The sequence below is a fragment of the Anomaloglossus baeobatrachus genome, chromosome 6, assembly GCF_048569485.1.
Source record: "Anomaloglossus baeobatrachus isolate aAnoBae1 chromosome 6, aAnoBae1.hap1, whole genome shotgun sequence".
Classification (NCBI taxonomy): domain Eukaryota; kingdom Metazoa; phylum Chordata; class Amphibia; order Anura; family Aromobatidae; genus Anomaloglossus; species Anomaloglossus baeobatrachus.
Genome location: NC_134358.1, coordinates 396,858,043 through 396,875,402, shown reverse-complemented (window position 1 = coordinate 396,875,402; position 17,360 = coordinate 396,858,043). Strand labels below are relative to the sequence as shown.

The 17,360-nt window shown below is 40.6% G+C and overlaps 1 protein-coding gene across 4 annotated transcripts in view; it reads left to right on the top strand.

Moving 5' to 3' along the window:
- POU6F2 (POU class 6 homeobox 2) overlaps positions 1 to 17,360 on the top strand; it is a 722,749-nt gene that overhangs the window by 213,877 nt on the left and 491,512 nt on the right. For all 4 annotated transcript variants that reach the window (XM_075315111.1, XM_075315113.1, XM_075315110.1 and 1 more), the window contains exon 3: positions 8,043 to 8,134. In XM_075315111.1, coding sequence (XP_075171226.1) covers positions 8,043 to 8,134 — 92 coding nt within the window. The remainder of the gene's footprint in view (positions 1 to 8,042; positions 8,135 to 17,360) is intronic.

Below are 17,360 nucleotides of genomic sequence, written 5' to 3'. Positions count from 1 at the left end.
GCCAGCGCTCAGTGTGCGCGGCTCCCTGCTCTCTGCACACACAGCTAAGCGGTGTGCGCTGGTAACTAATGTAAACATCGGGTAACCATACCCGATGTTTACCTTAGTTACCAGTCTCCGCAGCTTCCAGACGGCGGCTCCGTGCAAGCGCAGCGTCGCTTGCACGTCGCTGCTGGCTGGGGGCTGTTCACTGGTCGCTGGTGAGATCTGCCTGTTTGACAGCTCACCAGCGACCATGTAGCGATGCAGCAGCGATCCTGACCAGGTCAGATCGCTGGTCGGATCGCTGCTGCATCGCTAAGTGAGAAGGTACCCTAACCATGTGCTTAAGTACCCATAGCATATTGTGGCTATTTAAGTGAGCTAATCCATTGATAAAACCCAAGGGAACCCTCATAATGCAGTAAGTAAGCAGGAGATGCAGTAAACAGTAGAGGAAACAGCATAATACCCAGGACTTAGTGTCAGTTCAATACCACAGCATCACGGGCACCTACCCATGATTGATAAGTAAGATCAGAGCAGGCAGTATGTGGTTGTACCTACAGAATCAGAGAAGCCAGCAGTCAAAGTGAATGAGCTGTAACCAAAAGTAAGGCCTAAGACACACGGCATGAAAATTGGAGTGAGTGGAATGCGATAAAACATCGCATTCCATTTGGACCAATTTTAGCCTATGTGCCAGCACCTTTGAGCGATTATTTTCTCAGCACTAATCAGAAATAGAAAACAGTCGCAGCATGCTGCAGGTGCAATGCGATTCTTGTTTCTCTTGCACCCATTCAAGTCTATGGGGCGAGGGAAAAATCGCACTGCACTCGCAGTACACCAGTGTAATGCGAGTGCAGAGCAAGAATGGCAATAGCTGGCAACGGAGGAGAGAGGGAGATAAATCCCTTCCTCCCCTCTGCAGCGCCAACCCTCCCCTCCTCAGAGCCGGCCCGCAGTTGTGGTCTGATCTCAATATCGAACCTCAGTCACAGTGACACTCACATGACACTCGGCTACCACTGTGCTGCCAGCATGAGCCGAGTGTCATGCGAGGATCACAGTAGTCCCTCTTGTGGCCCTGACCTAAACGCTATCGTAGCACATTGAGCCTTCAAGAAGATTAAATCAACTAAGAACAAAATATGTCCCTTGGCTGTATATACCATATAAACACCACAAATTGGTTAAAGTGTCTACAACTCTAATGGCCTTAAGTGATCAAGATATAAAAGTATCTTCAAACTGAACTATTGGGTGCAATAAATTGTTATCCATTAGGAGAATACATTGATAAGAATAATATGAATTATCATCAGTATGAAATTGTCAAATGTTAATGGAAATAATACATCATAAATCTGAATTCAGTAAGCTTCCGTGTGTTCACCCCAGTGACAGCTGCAAGAAGCCAGAATTGTACTATGTATTTCTAAGTTTATGCCGGGGGTTTGGAGTTGTGTATCAGAAATATATAGCACTAACATCAATAAGGTTTAAAGTGCATAAGCAAAAATAGTTTTTAAGAGTTATACACCTTTGCAGTTTCCATTTCTAGTTTTCCCAGAGCACAGCTTCAGGTATGTGAAAAATAGCTGCTAAGATGTGTTTTCCACATTACTTACAGAGAAGAGGAGATTTTTCTCCACTATATTTCTCTCTCACACCTGCAAGATCAGCACAACGAAAAACAATGTACAGCAGTACTGAGAGTGTAACTGTGAATCCAGCACTAGGGTGATATATAGCACAAGACCTGGCAGCATGAGAGAGGAGAAGTGGTGGAAAGTTAGTTCTGCAGTAAAATGTATTACAAAGTATATTTTCTGTTTGTCTTCATGATTTATGATAAAAAAAAGATAAAAGTTTATTTAGTCTTTAAAAGACCTAGTGATTTCAGTAAGACAACATATTGGCATAGAGATAAAGCAAGTGAAATAAGTATTGAACATGTCACCAATTTTATAAGTAAAAATATTTCTAAAGGAAATTCATTTCTCACCAGATGTCAGTAACAACCCATCCAATCCACAAAGAAGTCAAATAAATCAAAACATAGATGTTCATAAATGTAGTAATGTGTAATAATTAGAAATGACACAGGGAAAAAGTATTGAATACATGAAGAAAGAGAGTTGCAAAAAGTCATAGAAAGTCATGACACCAGCTGAATTCTGTTAATTATTAGAAAGCTATTCTGCCACTTAGTGAAAAATAATGTCAGCTGGTTCAAATGATGGCCTATAAAAAGGTGTCTTATTACCCAGCTGCCACACAATAAACATCTCATGATGAGTAAAACCAGTGAGCTTTCTCCAGACCTTCGTAACACTATTGTTGCAAAACATACTGATGGCATTGGTTACTGAATAATTTCTAAACTACTGAAGAGGCCAGTGAGACTCTTGGGGCCATAATACAAAAGAATATCCTTTTGCCATAAAACAGCCAAAACCAGGTGCTCCGCAAAAGATTTCAGATAGAGGAGTAAAGATAAGTATCAGAAGAGTTGTCGAAAAGCCAGGTACCAAAAAACAATTGGTTATAAATGGCAGGCACAAAAGTCAACAAAGCAAAATTAAAATAAGTCGATTTATTCAATCTTGATTAAAATATCACCAAAGAAAAAAAGCACAGTAAGTACAGAGCGCAAAAACAAAAGTCAATGTGTTTCTGACTAGTGTCGTCCTTAGCCCATGTTCAAAAAAAGGCCAGTCCTTTTCACCCATTTTTTCTATTTAACTTGGAGCCCATAGACTAAGTACCACAAGGGTGATTTGACTACATTTCTCCTTCAAAAGCCAGGACCCACCTGTGGAGAGCTATACCTTGAATCAACAGGTGCAATTGTTTCAAGGAAAACAATAAGTTCCTCCATAGACTGTATGAACTCTCACCACAAAAGACTCCATTACAAAACAAAAATGCATGGTCAAGCAGGTTTAAAGTTTTCTTAACAACGTTTAGACAAGCTTGTGAAATACTGAGATTATATAGTCTAGTCAGATGAGAACAAATTGAAATCTTTGGATACTATAATAGACAGCATGTTTGGAGGCCAAAAGGCACTGCATCTCACCCCAAAAACACTATACCAACAGTGAAGTTTGGAGGTGGGAACATCATGTGAGGCTGATTTTCAGAATAAAGCAGTGGCAAACATCATGTGATTGAAGGAAGGATGAATTGTCAAATGTACAGAGACATTCTTGATAAAAATCTGCTGCCATCTACCAGGATGATGAAGATGAAACAAGGGTGGCCATTTCAGCACAACAATGGTCCCAAACACAGCCAAGGAAACTTTCAATTCATTTCAGAGAAAGAAATGAAATGGCCCAGCTAGTTGCCTGACCTGAATCCAATAGAAGATTACAATTCTGAAGTTTCCGTGGCCTCCTTCTATGAACTCTGGTTTTTAAGAATGTTTGTGCGGAAGAATGGAATAAAATCACACCTGAGCAATGCATGTGACTAGTCTCAACTTACAATGAAGCGTCTTGAAGCTGTCCTCACCAACAAATGCTTTTGTATGAAGTATTAAGTAAATTTCAGTGTGTTCAATACTTTTTCCCTTTGTCATTTCTCATTAATAATTACACATCATTACATTTATGGACAGCTATGATTTGATTTCTTTATGTGTGGATTGAATGAGTTGTTACCGGTATCTGGTGAGAAATTCATGTCAAAAGCACGTTTAGAAATATACACTACTCATATAAAAACTTGGGGATATTTGGTTTTCAGTTGAAATTTAAGGAAAACGTAAAACGTTCATGCTACAGTGAAATGTTATCATGAAAGTAGGGCTTTTAAGTAGAAGCAAGCAAGCAAGCAATGGTGATTTCCTCTTCTCAATTAATTTATTGAAACAAAAGCCAACAATAGGGTATACCAAAAATATCAATCTCTCAATAAATTGTTATGTGGCCTTGAGCTTTAATTACAGCTTGACAATGATGTCTCATGCTGTTCACAAGTTGAGTTATTGTCTGCTGAGGAATGGCATCCATTCTTATTGAAGGGCAGCCCTCAGATTATTGAGGTTCTGGAGTACAGAGTTACGAACCACTATACAGCAACTTAGCTGATCCCATAGATTTCCTATGGTATTTTGGTGTGAAGAAAGTGCAGGCCACTCCATTTGAAATATTCCAGTCTCCAACAGTCATTCCATAAGGATGCGACCTCTATGAGCTGGAGCATTGTCGCCCACGAAGATGAAATTAGGCCTGTGTTGCTTATGAAGAGGCACAATGACTGGATTAATGATGTTATCCAACTAGTGTTGGCTTATCATTGTAGCCTTCACAAAATGTAAAGCAGGTCTGTATTGATTGGACAAAATTGCTCACACTATAACACCACCTATACCAAAGGCTCGTCTGCTGACAACAGTGGCTGATTCATAGCACGCTCGATGTCTCAAACATCGTTAGCGGCCATTATTTCTGCTCAGCATGAATCGACTTTCATCAGTCAACAGCATTGAGGCCCACTGGTCTCCCATCTAACATGCAAACAACGTTGTGCAAATGGTTTTGAATGGTATGGGGTGAAACTTGGGTGCTCTCACCTCCCTTAAATATGCCTGGAGTTGTGTGGCATTCATAATTTTGTTCTGAAAGGCATTGTTCACAATGAAGTTGTTATCAGTATGGGATGTAGCCAAATGATGTCCACTTCTATGCCTTTCTGTGACTCTTCCAGTCTCTCTGCATCTCTGCTGCAACCTGCTTATGACACTTTGTGACACTCTAAGCTCAGTGGCCACTTCCGTCTGAGAACATAATGCTTGAACCCTCGCAATGGTGGCGTACTGTTGATCAATTGTATAGATGTCATCTTGGTCTCATGATGTAAAAATGGGAACAGCATGATGAGGAGGACTGTTTAAATTCCAATTCTAATTGAACACTGAAATCTATTGGATGATTCATTGAGCAAACACTTGTTGTAAATTTTAACATTATGCTCCTTGTTAGAGAACAGCAATTTGTGCAAAAAGTACTAAAATACTAGCAGGTATTTAACCATTTCTCCAATACCACCATCACAAAACAAGTCTCCATTCTGTAACTTGACTACATTTTCATTGATGATTTTGATGTAATAATAACAAAAAATATGTTAAATCTACATAAAATGTTACTTAAAGCCACATAAAAGACCTATTTGTGCCACCCCCCCCTAAAAAAAAGATATCTATTTGGCCAAAAACTAAAAAATTATCCCTAAAATGTTGCAATCCAAAAAGTGAACTTTTGGTGAGAATATTCAGACACCTGGAGACTTTAGACTTGTAAAAGTTTAATGTGTAAGAGTTAAAAGGTAGTTTTACTTTCAAGTAACTTTTCAAAATAACAGTTGTGTGTGTACATAAGGAATAACACAATTTCAGGCTATTATATGACTTTATCTTGTGTTTTCACCAGATTATCTCTTATTCTGCAATTCTGCAATTGACTCTGAGCTAGTGGAAGGAGACTAGCTGCTATAATGTCTCAAATGCACAGCACATCATTCACAAAGCAGTATTAAATTACTTATTTAGCATACAGATAGAAGCAGCAGCTATAACGGTACTAACGGAATGACTAGGAATTGGGACTGCTAAGCTTCCGCTCAGGGTAGGAGAGCCTCTAACTGTTGCCAATCTCAGAGGTACACCCGATGGTGGTGAGATTTGGCCCCCCAGCGTAACCCTAACTCCTGAGAAGCTCTGATCTTATACCCCCTCACCGTCACCCCGGGAGGGGGCCGGGACTGGTGTGATAAATCCCTTCACAAATAAACAGACAGGGAGAAACTAAATCTCATGCTCACAGCAGTCACTCATGGAGGTAAAGATAATATGTGCACAGGAGGGAAATAAAGAAAAGGAAGGAAATACACAATGACAAGGGTATCTCCACTACACACCAAGATAGAATAGCAGTGCTCCAGAAGCTGAACCAAGATCAATATCACTTTTGCTATATTCGGCATGGAGGAGCAGGATACACCATCTTTAAAAGGGTGGAGGTGGCTGTGATAGGTGTTGTGAATACATTTTCCAGTTTGGGGCTCCCTTTGTGGTCACTGCTGGTGGTGCAGTTGATTTCTGGAATGAAAGCCACACACCTATGGAGGACTGGCAATCAGGTCTCTCTGATTGGGCTATATAGCTGAGAAGTTTTCTCCTGTTACTTGCTGGTGCTCAATGGATATCCTGTGTGTTAAGGACATTCTGAAACCAGCTCTGTTCTCTACCAGAACTCCTCTCAGATAAGTTGGTCTTGTACCTCTGCTTATTGTTTTCCACTTTCTTGTTGTTTTTTCTGCTTTGATACTAATGCTTGATTCCTATTTTGCATGTGTGGAGTTCCTGGTGGAATTGGATCATTCCCTGCTGGGAGTGTCTGTATACCCAGCTCCATGATTCTGCAATGTATTGTGTTTTGTCATGCTTGGTATTAATTCAGTCCCCCATCTATATTAGTGTTTTTGGATCCCAGTAACATCAGAGTGCTGATATAGTGAGGGAGAGGCCGTTTGGTCTCAGAGTTTTTCCATATCAGACGTGCTAGTATTTTTTAGGGTTTTTATGGCTGTAGACAGTACTCCTTCCTATCCTTTCCGATAAAGATAGTTTGGGCCTCACCTTTTCTGAACCTGTTTTACTAGCTTTGTATTATGTTTTCCTATATCACCGTAGTCTTTACATGTGGGGGCTATCTATATCTTTGGAAATTGCTCTTAATAAGATTAGCTTTTCTTATATTTCTATCTGTAAGAATATTTAGTTCTCCGGTTGTGTCGAGACAACTAGGTCATCGTAGGCTTGTCCCACGGCTACTTCTAGTTGTGTGTCAGGATTAGGTCTGCAGTCCGTTAAGGTTCCAGCCACTCTGGTTACTTTTTGGGTTTCCGCATTTTTTGATCCTCCTCGGTCCCTGAACCATAACAGATAGGTGTTAAGTAACCAGTGATCCCAGCAGCAATTCGCAGGCTAGTAGGAATTAACACCTGCCAGGCTGATCATCAGCAAGCACAAAACTGGTTGACACCCGGCTCTGACTAACCAAGCGTGTTAAACTCTGCAGTGTGAGTCCAAAATCACCATGACACCTGGTGTGTACAGAGCAGTACATTGCATGACAGTAGCACAAAAGAAATTATACTGCAGTATTAAGTAGTGTAGATGTGAATGCAGCTCTAGAAAGCTCTGCACCATCTCCCCTTGCTGTGTTATCGATTCTCTCCTCTACCGTCTTCCCCTTACACCACCATTGAGTATAATAGGTTGCATATCCTGGTCCCAGAGTAAACTAGTAGTCCCTCTTATCTTGAACAAGGAGTCTTAAATTGAGCAGGGACTCTCTCCCTCTCTCCTGTCTCTCCTCTCTCTCTCTTCGCTCTCTTCTCGCTCTCTTCTCTCTCTCTTTTCTCTCTTCTCTCTCCATTTTCTCTCTCTTTCTCTCTCTCTCTGTGTATATATATAAAAATGTTCATGTCTTTAGATTACTTGTAAACAGTGTGAAACATTATAGTGGGCTGCTTATGATAGTGTGATAGGGATAGATATAGCACAGATCCAGAGAATATTTTCATCTACTGATCTTTTACTTATATGATTATTAGGAAACAAAAAAGAAGGTGTTAGTACATCTGTCGTAAAGAAAAGCCCTGCTCCCAGTGTTTCTTTATTTGTACCATGCTTAGGAATTACACGAGCTCTCATTCATTGGAGCGGAAAAAGAAATTGCAGTACCCAGTCACGCTGGGAAGTCGTGTATGTAAATTGATGGATAATGCGACCCACATTAGCCTTACTGATGATAGGTTCAGTTTCTCTGCTGTCAGATCGTTGTATCTCCCTGAATGAGCCGGCTGCTCTGAATGAGCGTTAGCATAATTTATGCAGCTGATAAGTGATTTGAGCTCTGGGGTTATTGATAAACCATTTAAGCATATCATTTTCTGCCTAATGCTCTGTGACATCACTAGTGAAATGTAACATGCTGATCTCTGCTGCACATAATGAGGCTCCCATTCTCTTTACATTGTAGGGGCCAGAGGCAACTCCGTGCCGGCTGAGTCGGGTACGAATGATCCTCATCACCTTAGCCAGTCTCATCCAGGATTCTCGGTTGGGCCTCAGGTAATGAAATATTTATAAATATATCAAGTTTAGAATTATTTCATGCACATTTGTTAATACGTTGTGTTTATTTAGAAGGTTTTTTTTTGTTTGTTTATGTTTTCAAAGTGTTTATTGCAGAGGATTATACTGTGTTTTGGGACATTTGTAACTTTATGGCAAAAATAATAAGTTTATGTATTTTTGGTATTTAACTAATGTAAAAATGTCTTACGCTCAGTAAACTGATGTGATAGCTTATCTTAAAGGCCATCTGTCACCAGGTATTGGTAAAACTTGTGCATTTATTATAAAAGGGAGGGGTGAGCAAACATATTAGTATGCCACATGCAGAATAAATAGCTGGGTCTACTAGGCACAATTATTGTCTGCCTGCACATGAACTTGCTTTCAACTAAAAGGGACACTATTCAGACGATGTACCTGATCTACATTTCATGCACAGTTGAATGCAGTATATTGTTCACTGTTATCAGCCACTAAAGGCTAGGGAGAGGCTGATCGGAGTGCTGCCTGGAATACCAGACATGCCTTCTCCCATGTCACCTACTTCCATCTATGATTACCACTAGGACCATTGTGAAATAGGCCTTTGCATTGGTGCCCCTTTAATTGTAGCTAGTACAACCGGCTCATGACTAGATCACAATATTTCCATAATATAAAGTAGAACTTTGAAGAAGAAGTCATTTTTATCAAAACTTCTAAATGCAAGATACGTAAATTGGAAATGTTGAAGACATGTGTCACAACGCTTTTTTCTGCATTAAATATGGAAAAGCAGCTTGTTAGACAAAATAGCTCCCTGCGGAGAACATTTGACTGTTAGATAAGTAGCTCAAGCCCATTTTTCCAAGCTCACATTTAACTGTTTAGGCATAAGTTTGCACAGTGACATTCTCGGTTCCTGTATTGTAAGCATATGTTCAAAGATAGAGATAGTGGTAAAGCAGAAAGCCATGCCGCCACAGGTCATCAAGCTATGGTTTTGCCGTAGATTCACTCAAATGGCCTAAACTGCAGTAACATGGACAGCTGCCCAAATGGATGGGCCAATGTGCCATTGTAAACAATATAGGTGCTGATCGGCACCGGTCTTGGTGTATCCCTAGTATAGAACAGTTATTCTCAAACTTAGATTGGCCTCAGCAGTGAGGTGCTCGCTAGTAGACATACCTATATGGTGCACAGTCTTCGCTAGCAGTAGCAATTATTAGTTTATCAACTCATTTTGTATTTGTGATGTTGCTTTTGAAACCAAAAGGAAAATTGACAGATATTTTTCAATTTGTAGCTTGATCTTCCACTACTGATGGTGAGATTCAAAGGTTATCTCAGTATCTGTGCTGGGGTGAAGACATTTTCTTGGTTTGTCTGATGAGATCCCAGTCCAAACGTCAAAAGTAGCTGCCATGCACATTCACTGATCATCGCAGGTCTGGCCTCTCTGTCCCACAGTAGTAAGAATTATTACATTCATATTCTATGATTTATATTTTCCAGAAGTATTTTACTATATTCATTTATGGTATATCCAATCCATGTCTGATAGGTGGGGGTTGACTGCCTTGACCCTCATTGAAAAGATTGCCTATTACAATAGGAAATTACTATTCCACTGAAAGGGTTATTCTCAAGTTGTCTACTTACTGAGCAACTCAGAACAACGGGAGAGTGTAATTACTCACAAGGCTGCCACCAGGATTTCAGAGCCTTGTTATAGAAAACTTTTTGGACCCCCTTGAGTCTCTGCCCAGGCACCATCCAGGCTACGCCTCCACCTCAACCCTTCCCCAGTCCCACTGCCACTTTATTAAAAACTCCACTTCTGTACTTCATCCTCACCAATCAAACTCTATACATACATACACTCTGTCATGGCCGAAAATGTGTTGACACCATTAAAGTTGCTCTAGAAATAACATAATTCCCTCAGGAAATTGTATAATGATAATATACTTGCTACACTCCCTTCTCCATAATATCTCTCCGACACTACTCCTCTGTATAACCCCCCCACACTGCCCTACTCTATAATATACCTCCAACACTGCCCTTCTGTATAATATCCCCAACACAGCCCCTCTGTATAATAAACCCCCAAACTGCCCTTCAGTATAATATCCCCCATACACATGAAGAGGGGAGTTAGATGATGGCCGACTGTTCGTTCCCCTGCTTCAGATAATGTGAATGTGTGTGTGCGGCTCCCATTTGGACCGTAGGCATCAGCCGTTACCTTTGAGATCGCCCCCATATCTCCTTGCTGTTTCTTCGTCTTTGCAGGGGGAACTGCGGCAATAATTACACGTCAGTCTCTGGTAAAAAACAACTGGAACTCCTTTATTGTGGCACACTCTGAATCCATGCTTCAGGTCCTAAGGACCACTCATGCTGCTTCCAACTAACCTCAGGGGAAAAACTCTGCTTCAGGTCAACTTGCCCTGGGTACAGCAGCTAAGTCCTGTGTAACTTTTCCCCCGGAATCCCTTCTGTGTGGCTACCATGTCTAACTTGTGCAGCTGCTCCTGGCCAGTACGATGTCCCACTGGGGTCTCCAAGTCCCAACATCCCACCGGTCGAGGTCACCTTGCCGCCTGTTCACTGGGTGATGTCTTGACACCTGGGGGGTATCCTCCTTGTTAGGCAGGCCCTGGCACTGGGCCCCGCTATCTGCTTTAGCTCCTGCCGCTTGACTGATTAACATTTCCTACACACATTCTAATACCTTCTGCTTCTCCTCCCTCCTCTCTCCGTCTCCCTGGTAACCACCCTGCTACACTTCCTGTGCTCCTGGTGCACCTTATTATAGCTAATTAACTTCTACTCTCATTTTTCTCCTGCTGCTTGCTTCCCTAGTTACAACTTAACCCTAGTTTCTATCTCTGAACCTACATTTATAGTACACCTGTCCTGTACTACATCCCCTGCCTAACACAGCACGAGGGGTCAGTCTTCTCTATACATGTTTCACAGTATTTACACTCCATTAACAAACATATTTTCCTACTATATAGTCTATACTAGCAGTTCTCCATACTTGTTACACAGTATGTACAGTACATTAACAAACACATTTTCCTACTACATAGCCTATTCCAGCAGTGATTGCTGGGTGGAGCCAAACGTCGTGCACATACGGCTATGCTACACCTTATATCTACCTTGAAATAGGCAATATACTTTAAGGCACAAGCAATTTACACTAACGCCGCCTTTGTAGGAGAGGGCGCTATTCGCCCCCTCTTACGCACACTGCCTCTTTGTATAATATCCCCCACACACTGGCTATCTGTATAATATCCCCAATACACACTGCCCCTGCGTATACTATCCCGCTACACAAACTCTGTCCCTCTATGTAATATCCCCCACACACTGCCTCTCTGTATAATATACCTCCACACATACTGCCCCTCTGTGTAATATCCTTCCCCACACACTGCCCCTTTGTATAATATCCTCATATAAAACTCTGTCACTTTGTATAATATCTCCTACACACTGCACCTCTTGTATAATATCCCCCCACACACTATTCCTCTGTATAATATTCCCCCACACACTGCTCCTCAGAATACTGTGCCCTATGTCAAAATTTTGCCTATTGCTCTATAATGTACCCTTGTTGTAACACTTTGGTATGAAAGAACTAGTGGGCACCACAGGGTAATAAACATAAAGAAAGGGAGGGATACTAACAAGCACTATGCAAAAAAATAATTGTAACATGAGAGGAAAAAAAACTGTATAGTAAAAAATGTTCACTCCCATCTATTAATATATAAACATATAAGGCTGAAAAAAAAAAACAATCAGGGCTATGATAACAGAATGTACAATAAGAATATAAACAAGGCAGTGTCCACAGATAAATAATATAATCCAAAACACACAATACCTGGCTGTAGATCCTAACCATAAAGGTAATGTGGTAGTAAGTCAATAGAGGATATAAAAAGAAATGAATAATAAAATGTATGGAGTAAATACAACACAGGCAATGAGATTAAACGGTGCAAAAGATATAATACAATATGAAACTGCAGGACATTTTTTTATACTTCTGTTGACTTACTGCCACATTACCTTTAAGGTTAGGATATACAGTCAGGGTCAGAAATATTTGGACAGTGACACAAGTTTTGTTATTTTAGCTGTTTACAAAAACATGTTCAGAAATACAATTATATATATAATATGGGCTGAAAGTGCACACTCCCAGCTGCAATATGAGAGTTTTCACATCCAAATCGGAGAAAGGGTTTAGGAATCATAGCTCTGTAATGCATAGCCTCCTCTTTTTCAAGGGACCAAAAGTAATTGGACACGGGACTCTAAGGGCTGCAATTAACTCTGAAGGCGTCTCCCTCGTTAACCTGTAATCAATGAAGTAGTTAAAAGGTCTGGGGTTGATTACAGGTGTGTGGTTTTGCATTTGGAAGCTGTTGCTGTGACCAGACAACATGCGGTCTAAGGAACTCTCAATTGAGGTGAAGCAGAACATCCTGAGGCTGAAAAAAAAGAAAAAATCCATCAGAGAGATAGCAGACATGCTTGGAGTAGCAAAATCAACAGTCGGGTACATTTTGAGAAAAAAGGAATTGACTGGTGAGCTTGGGAACTCAAAAAGGACTGGGCGTCCACGGATGACAACAGTGGTGGATGATCGCTGCATACTTTCTTTGGTGAAGAAGAACCCGTTCACAACATCAACTGAAGTCCAGAACACTCTCAGTGAAGTAGGTGTATCTGTCTCTAAGTCAACAGTAAAGAGAAGACTCCATGAAAGTAAATACAAAGGGTTCACATCTAGATGCAAACCATTCATCAATTCCAAAAATAGACAGGCCAGAGTTAAATTTGCTGAAAAACAACTCATGAAGCCAGCTCAGTTCTGGAAAAGTATTCTATGGACAGATGAGACAAAGATCAACCTGTACCAGAATGATGGGAAGAAAAACGTTTGGAGAAGAAAGGGAACGGCACATGATCCAAGGCACACCACATCCTCTGTAAAACATGGTGGAGGCAACGTGATGGCATGGGCATGCATGGCTTTCAATGGCACTGGGTCACTTGTGTTTATTGATGACATAACAGCAGACAAGAGTAGTCGGCTGAATTCTGAAGTGTACCGGGATATACTTTCAGCCCAGATTCAGCCAAATGACGCAAAGTTGATCGGACGGCGCTTCATAGTACAGATGGACAATGACCCCAAGCATACAGCCAAAGCTACCCAGGAGTTCATGAGTGCTAAAAAGTGGAACATTCTGCAATGGCCAAGTCAATCACCAGATCTTAACCCAATTGAGCATGCATTTCACTTGCTCAAATCCAGACTTAAGACGGAAAGACCCACAAACAAGCAAGACCTGAAGGCTGCGGCTGTAAAGGCCTGGCAAAGCATTAAGAAGGAGGAAACCCAGCGTTTGGTGATGTCCATGGGTTCTAGACTTAAGGCAGTGATTGCCTCCAAAGGATTCGCAACAAAATATTGAAAATAAAAATATTTTGTTTGGGTTTGGTTTATTTGTCCAATTACTTTTGACCTCCTAAAATGTGGAGTGTTTGTAAAGAAATGTGTACAATTCCTACAATTTTTATCAGATATTTTTGTTCAAACCTTCAAATTAAACGTTACAATCTGCACTTGAATTCTGTTGTAGAGGTTTCATTTCAAATCCAATGTGGTGGCATGCAGAGCCCAACTCGCGAAAATTGTGTCACTGTCCAAATATTTCTGGACCTAACTGTATAACCAGGTATTGTGTCTTTTGGGATTATATTATTTCTCTGTGGACACCACCTTGTTTATATACTTTATGTGCATTCTAATATCAGTGCCCTGATACTTCATTGGGGATAAGGCCAGGGTTATTTTATTTATCCCCCTATTTCATCCATTCTTTTTCTCTTGTCAATTATGTTTTTAACCTTTGTTTTTGATAGCCATATATGTTTATATATAAATAGCTTGATGTGCATATTTTTTACTATTCAGCTTTTTTCTCTCATGTTACAACTCGTTTTAACACTTTGCCTCATGCCCCCTTCCCTCCCAAATAAATGTCAGTGTATATAATGTTCAGCTTCTCTATGGAGTGCTTACCATTCCCCTCTGCATTCTCACCACCTCCGTGGCTATACGTTGCGCGCAGTTGTGTAATGAGATCACTGCGTGAAGAGACCTCACAACACTGCTGCACGTTGGCCGAGGATGACGTGCACTGCTCTGCCCCACTGCCTCTGGTGCCACCACATGGCTAATTTGCATATGACATACCTGAGATGCATCACATGCAAATTAGCGCACATTCACTCAGTGTAAACTGGCCAAAGCAACATGAACACCCCCCTCTGCTGCAGCCATACTATAAGCTGTGGCTATGACTGGGCCCTGGGCCCAGGGCTTAATGAAGCTAGGTAAATATTTGGGGGCGTGGGCCCCCCTTCTTCACTGGGCCTCATACACCAGTAAAGGCAGTAGTTCCCTTATGGCAGCTCTTACTTCCTCAATTCTAGCAGTTTGGCTCTCCTCTTTGGGTGATAGCTCTGGTGAGTAAGTAGCAAAGCTGTACTTTTCCCAAAACTATAAAGCTCAACACAAGTTCTGCTGTAACAAATTCACCTATCAGTGGATTGTTCTGGAATGTACACTATTATAACTGTATTTACATACAAAGATAATAAGGTATTTAGGAGAACTGCTCATTGAGATGTTGATGTTGTCAGTTGGTGATTTTGCAAGATTTATAACAACAGCTTATCATGAGCTGGCAGGGAGTTGAGCAGCTAACTGTTGTATAAAAATCAATGGGCCGGAGAGAGATCACTGAGATGATAAAAGTTAACGTCTCTTCTGGTCTTTATCATCACTTTAGATGCACCAATTCTGGTGCTTTGCCCAGCTGTTCTTGATTGCCCTGGAGCAGAGGCAATCGGGATAATAATTTTTGGGGTAGATGTCAGCTGTGCAATGTCAGCTGGCATAAAATCCTGGTGTTAGTAATAGAGAGGCATATATCAGACACCCTCATTACTAACTTAGTAATCCAAAACAGCACACACAGAGAAAAAATAGTTTACTTAACCCTTTAGTGACGGAGCTTATTTTCACCTTAATGACCAGACCAAATTTTGCAATTCTGACCAGTGTCACTTCATGAGGTTATAACTCTGGAACGCTTCAACGGATCCCGGTGATTCTGAGATTGTTTTTTCGTCACATATTGGACTTCATGTTAGTACCAAATTTAGGACAATATTTTTTGCGTTTATTTATGAAAAAAAATGAATATTGGCAAAAATTTAGAAAATTTTGCAATTTTCAACTTTTGAATTTTTATACCGTTAAACCAGAGATTTCTGTGACACAAAATAGTTAATAAATAACATTTCCCACTTATCTACTTTACATCAGCACAATTTTGGAAACAAATTTTTTTTTCGTTAGGAAATTAGAGGGGTTCAAAGTTTATCAGCGATTTCTCATTTTTACATCAAAATTTACAAAACCATTTTTTTAGGGACCACATCACATTTGAAGTGACTTTGAGAGGCCTAGATGACAGAAAATACCCAAAAGTGACACCATTATAAATACTGCACCCCCCAAAGTACTCAAAACCACATTCAAGAAGTTTATTAACCCTTCAGGTGCTTCACATGAACAAAAGCAATGTGGAACGAAAAAAAGCAAAAATTAAATTTTACCTAAAAATGTTGCCCTAACCCAAATTTATTCACTTTTAGAAGAAATAACACAACAAAATGGACCCCAAAACTTGTTCCCCACTTTCTTATGAGCACGCCGATACCCCACATGTGGTCAGAAACCTCTGTTTGGACAAATGGGAGGGCTCGGAACAGAAGGAGCAATATTTGAATTTTGGAAAGCAAATTTGGCTGAAATAGATTGCGGGCACCATGTTGCATTTACAGGTCCGCTAAGGTACCTAAACAGAAGAAATCCCTCACAAGTGACACCATTTTGGAAACTAGACCCCTCAAGGCTTCTATCTAGGGGTATAGTGAGCATTTTAGATCCACAGGTACTTCACAGATTTTGTTAACGTTACGTTGTCATATTGAAAATTTTAATAATTTTCTCAAAAATGTTGCTTTAGCATCAATTTTCTCACTTTTTCAAGAGGTAATTCCAAAAATTTGACCTCAAGGTTTGTTAACCACTTTTTTATGAGCGCGGTGATACCTCACATGTGGTCTGAAACCTTTGTTTGGAAAAATGGGAGGGCTTGGAACGAAAGGAGCAATATTTGAATTTTGGAAAGGAAATTTGGCTGAAAAAGATTGCGGGCACCATGTCACATTTGGAGGACCCCTAAGATACCTAAACAGCAGAAACCCCGCACAAGTGACCCCATTTTGGAAACTAGGCCCCTCAAGGAATTTATCTAGATGTTTGGTGAGTACCCTGAACCCCCAGGTGCTTCACAGAATTTTATAACGTTGAGCCATGAAAAAAAAAAAATAAAATTTTACCACAAAATTGTTATTTCAACCAGGTAGCTTTTTTTTTTACAAGAGTAAAAGGAAAAAATTCAGCATAACATTTATTGTGCAATTTCTCCTGAGTTTGGCGATACCTTATATGTGGTGGAAATCAACTGTTTGGGTGCACAGCAGGGCTCGGAAGGGAAGGAGTGCCATTTGACTGCAAAATTGGCTGGAATCAATAGCGGACGCCAGGTTGCATTTGGAGAGCCCCTGAGGTGCCTAAACAGTGGCTGTCCACCACAAGTGACTCCATTCTGGAAACAAGACACCTCAAGGCTTTTATCTAGGTGTATAGTGAGCAGTTTGAATCCACGAATACTTCACAGAATTTGATAAGCTTAGGTTGCCATATTGAAAATTTTCATTTTTTTCACAAAAATGTTGCTTCAGCATCAAATTTATCACTTTTTCAAGAGACAACAACAAACCGTGGACCCAACAGGTTGTTATCCAATGTCTTATGAGCACAGGGATGTGGCCAAAAACCTCTGTTTGGATAAACGGGAGGGCTTGGAATGGAAGGGGTACCATTTGAATTCTGGAAAAGTTGAGATAAATTGCGGGCACCATGTCACATTTGCAGGGCCCCTTGGGTACCTATACATTAGAAACCCCCCACAAGTGACTCCATTTTGGAAACTGGATTTTATTCAGGAGTATAGTAAGCATTTTGAATCCACAGATACTTCACAAAAATGTTGCT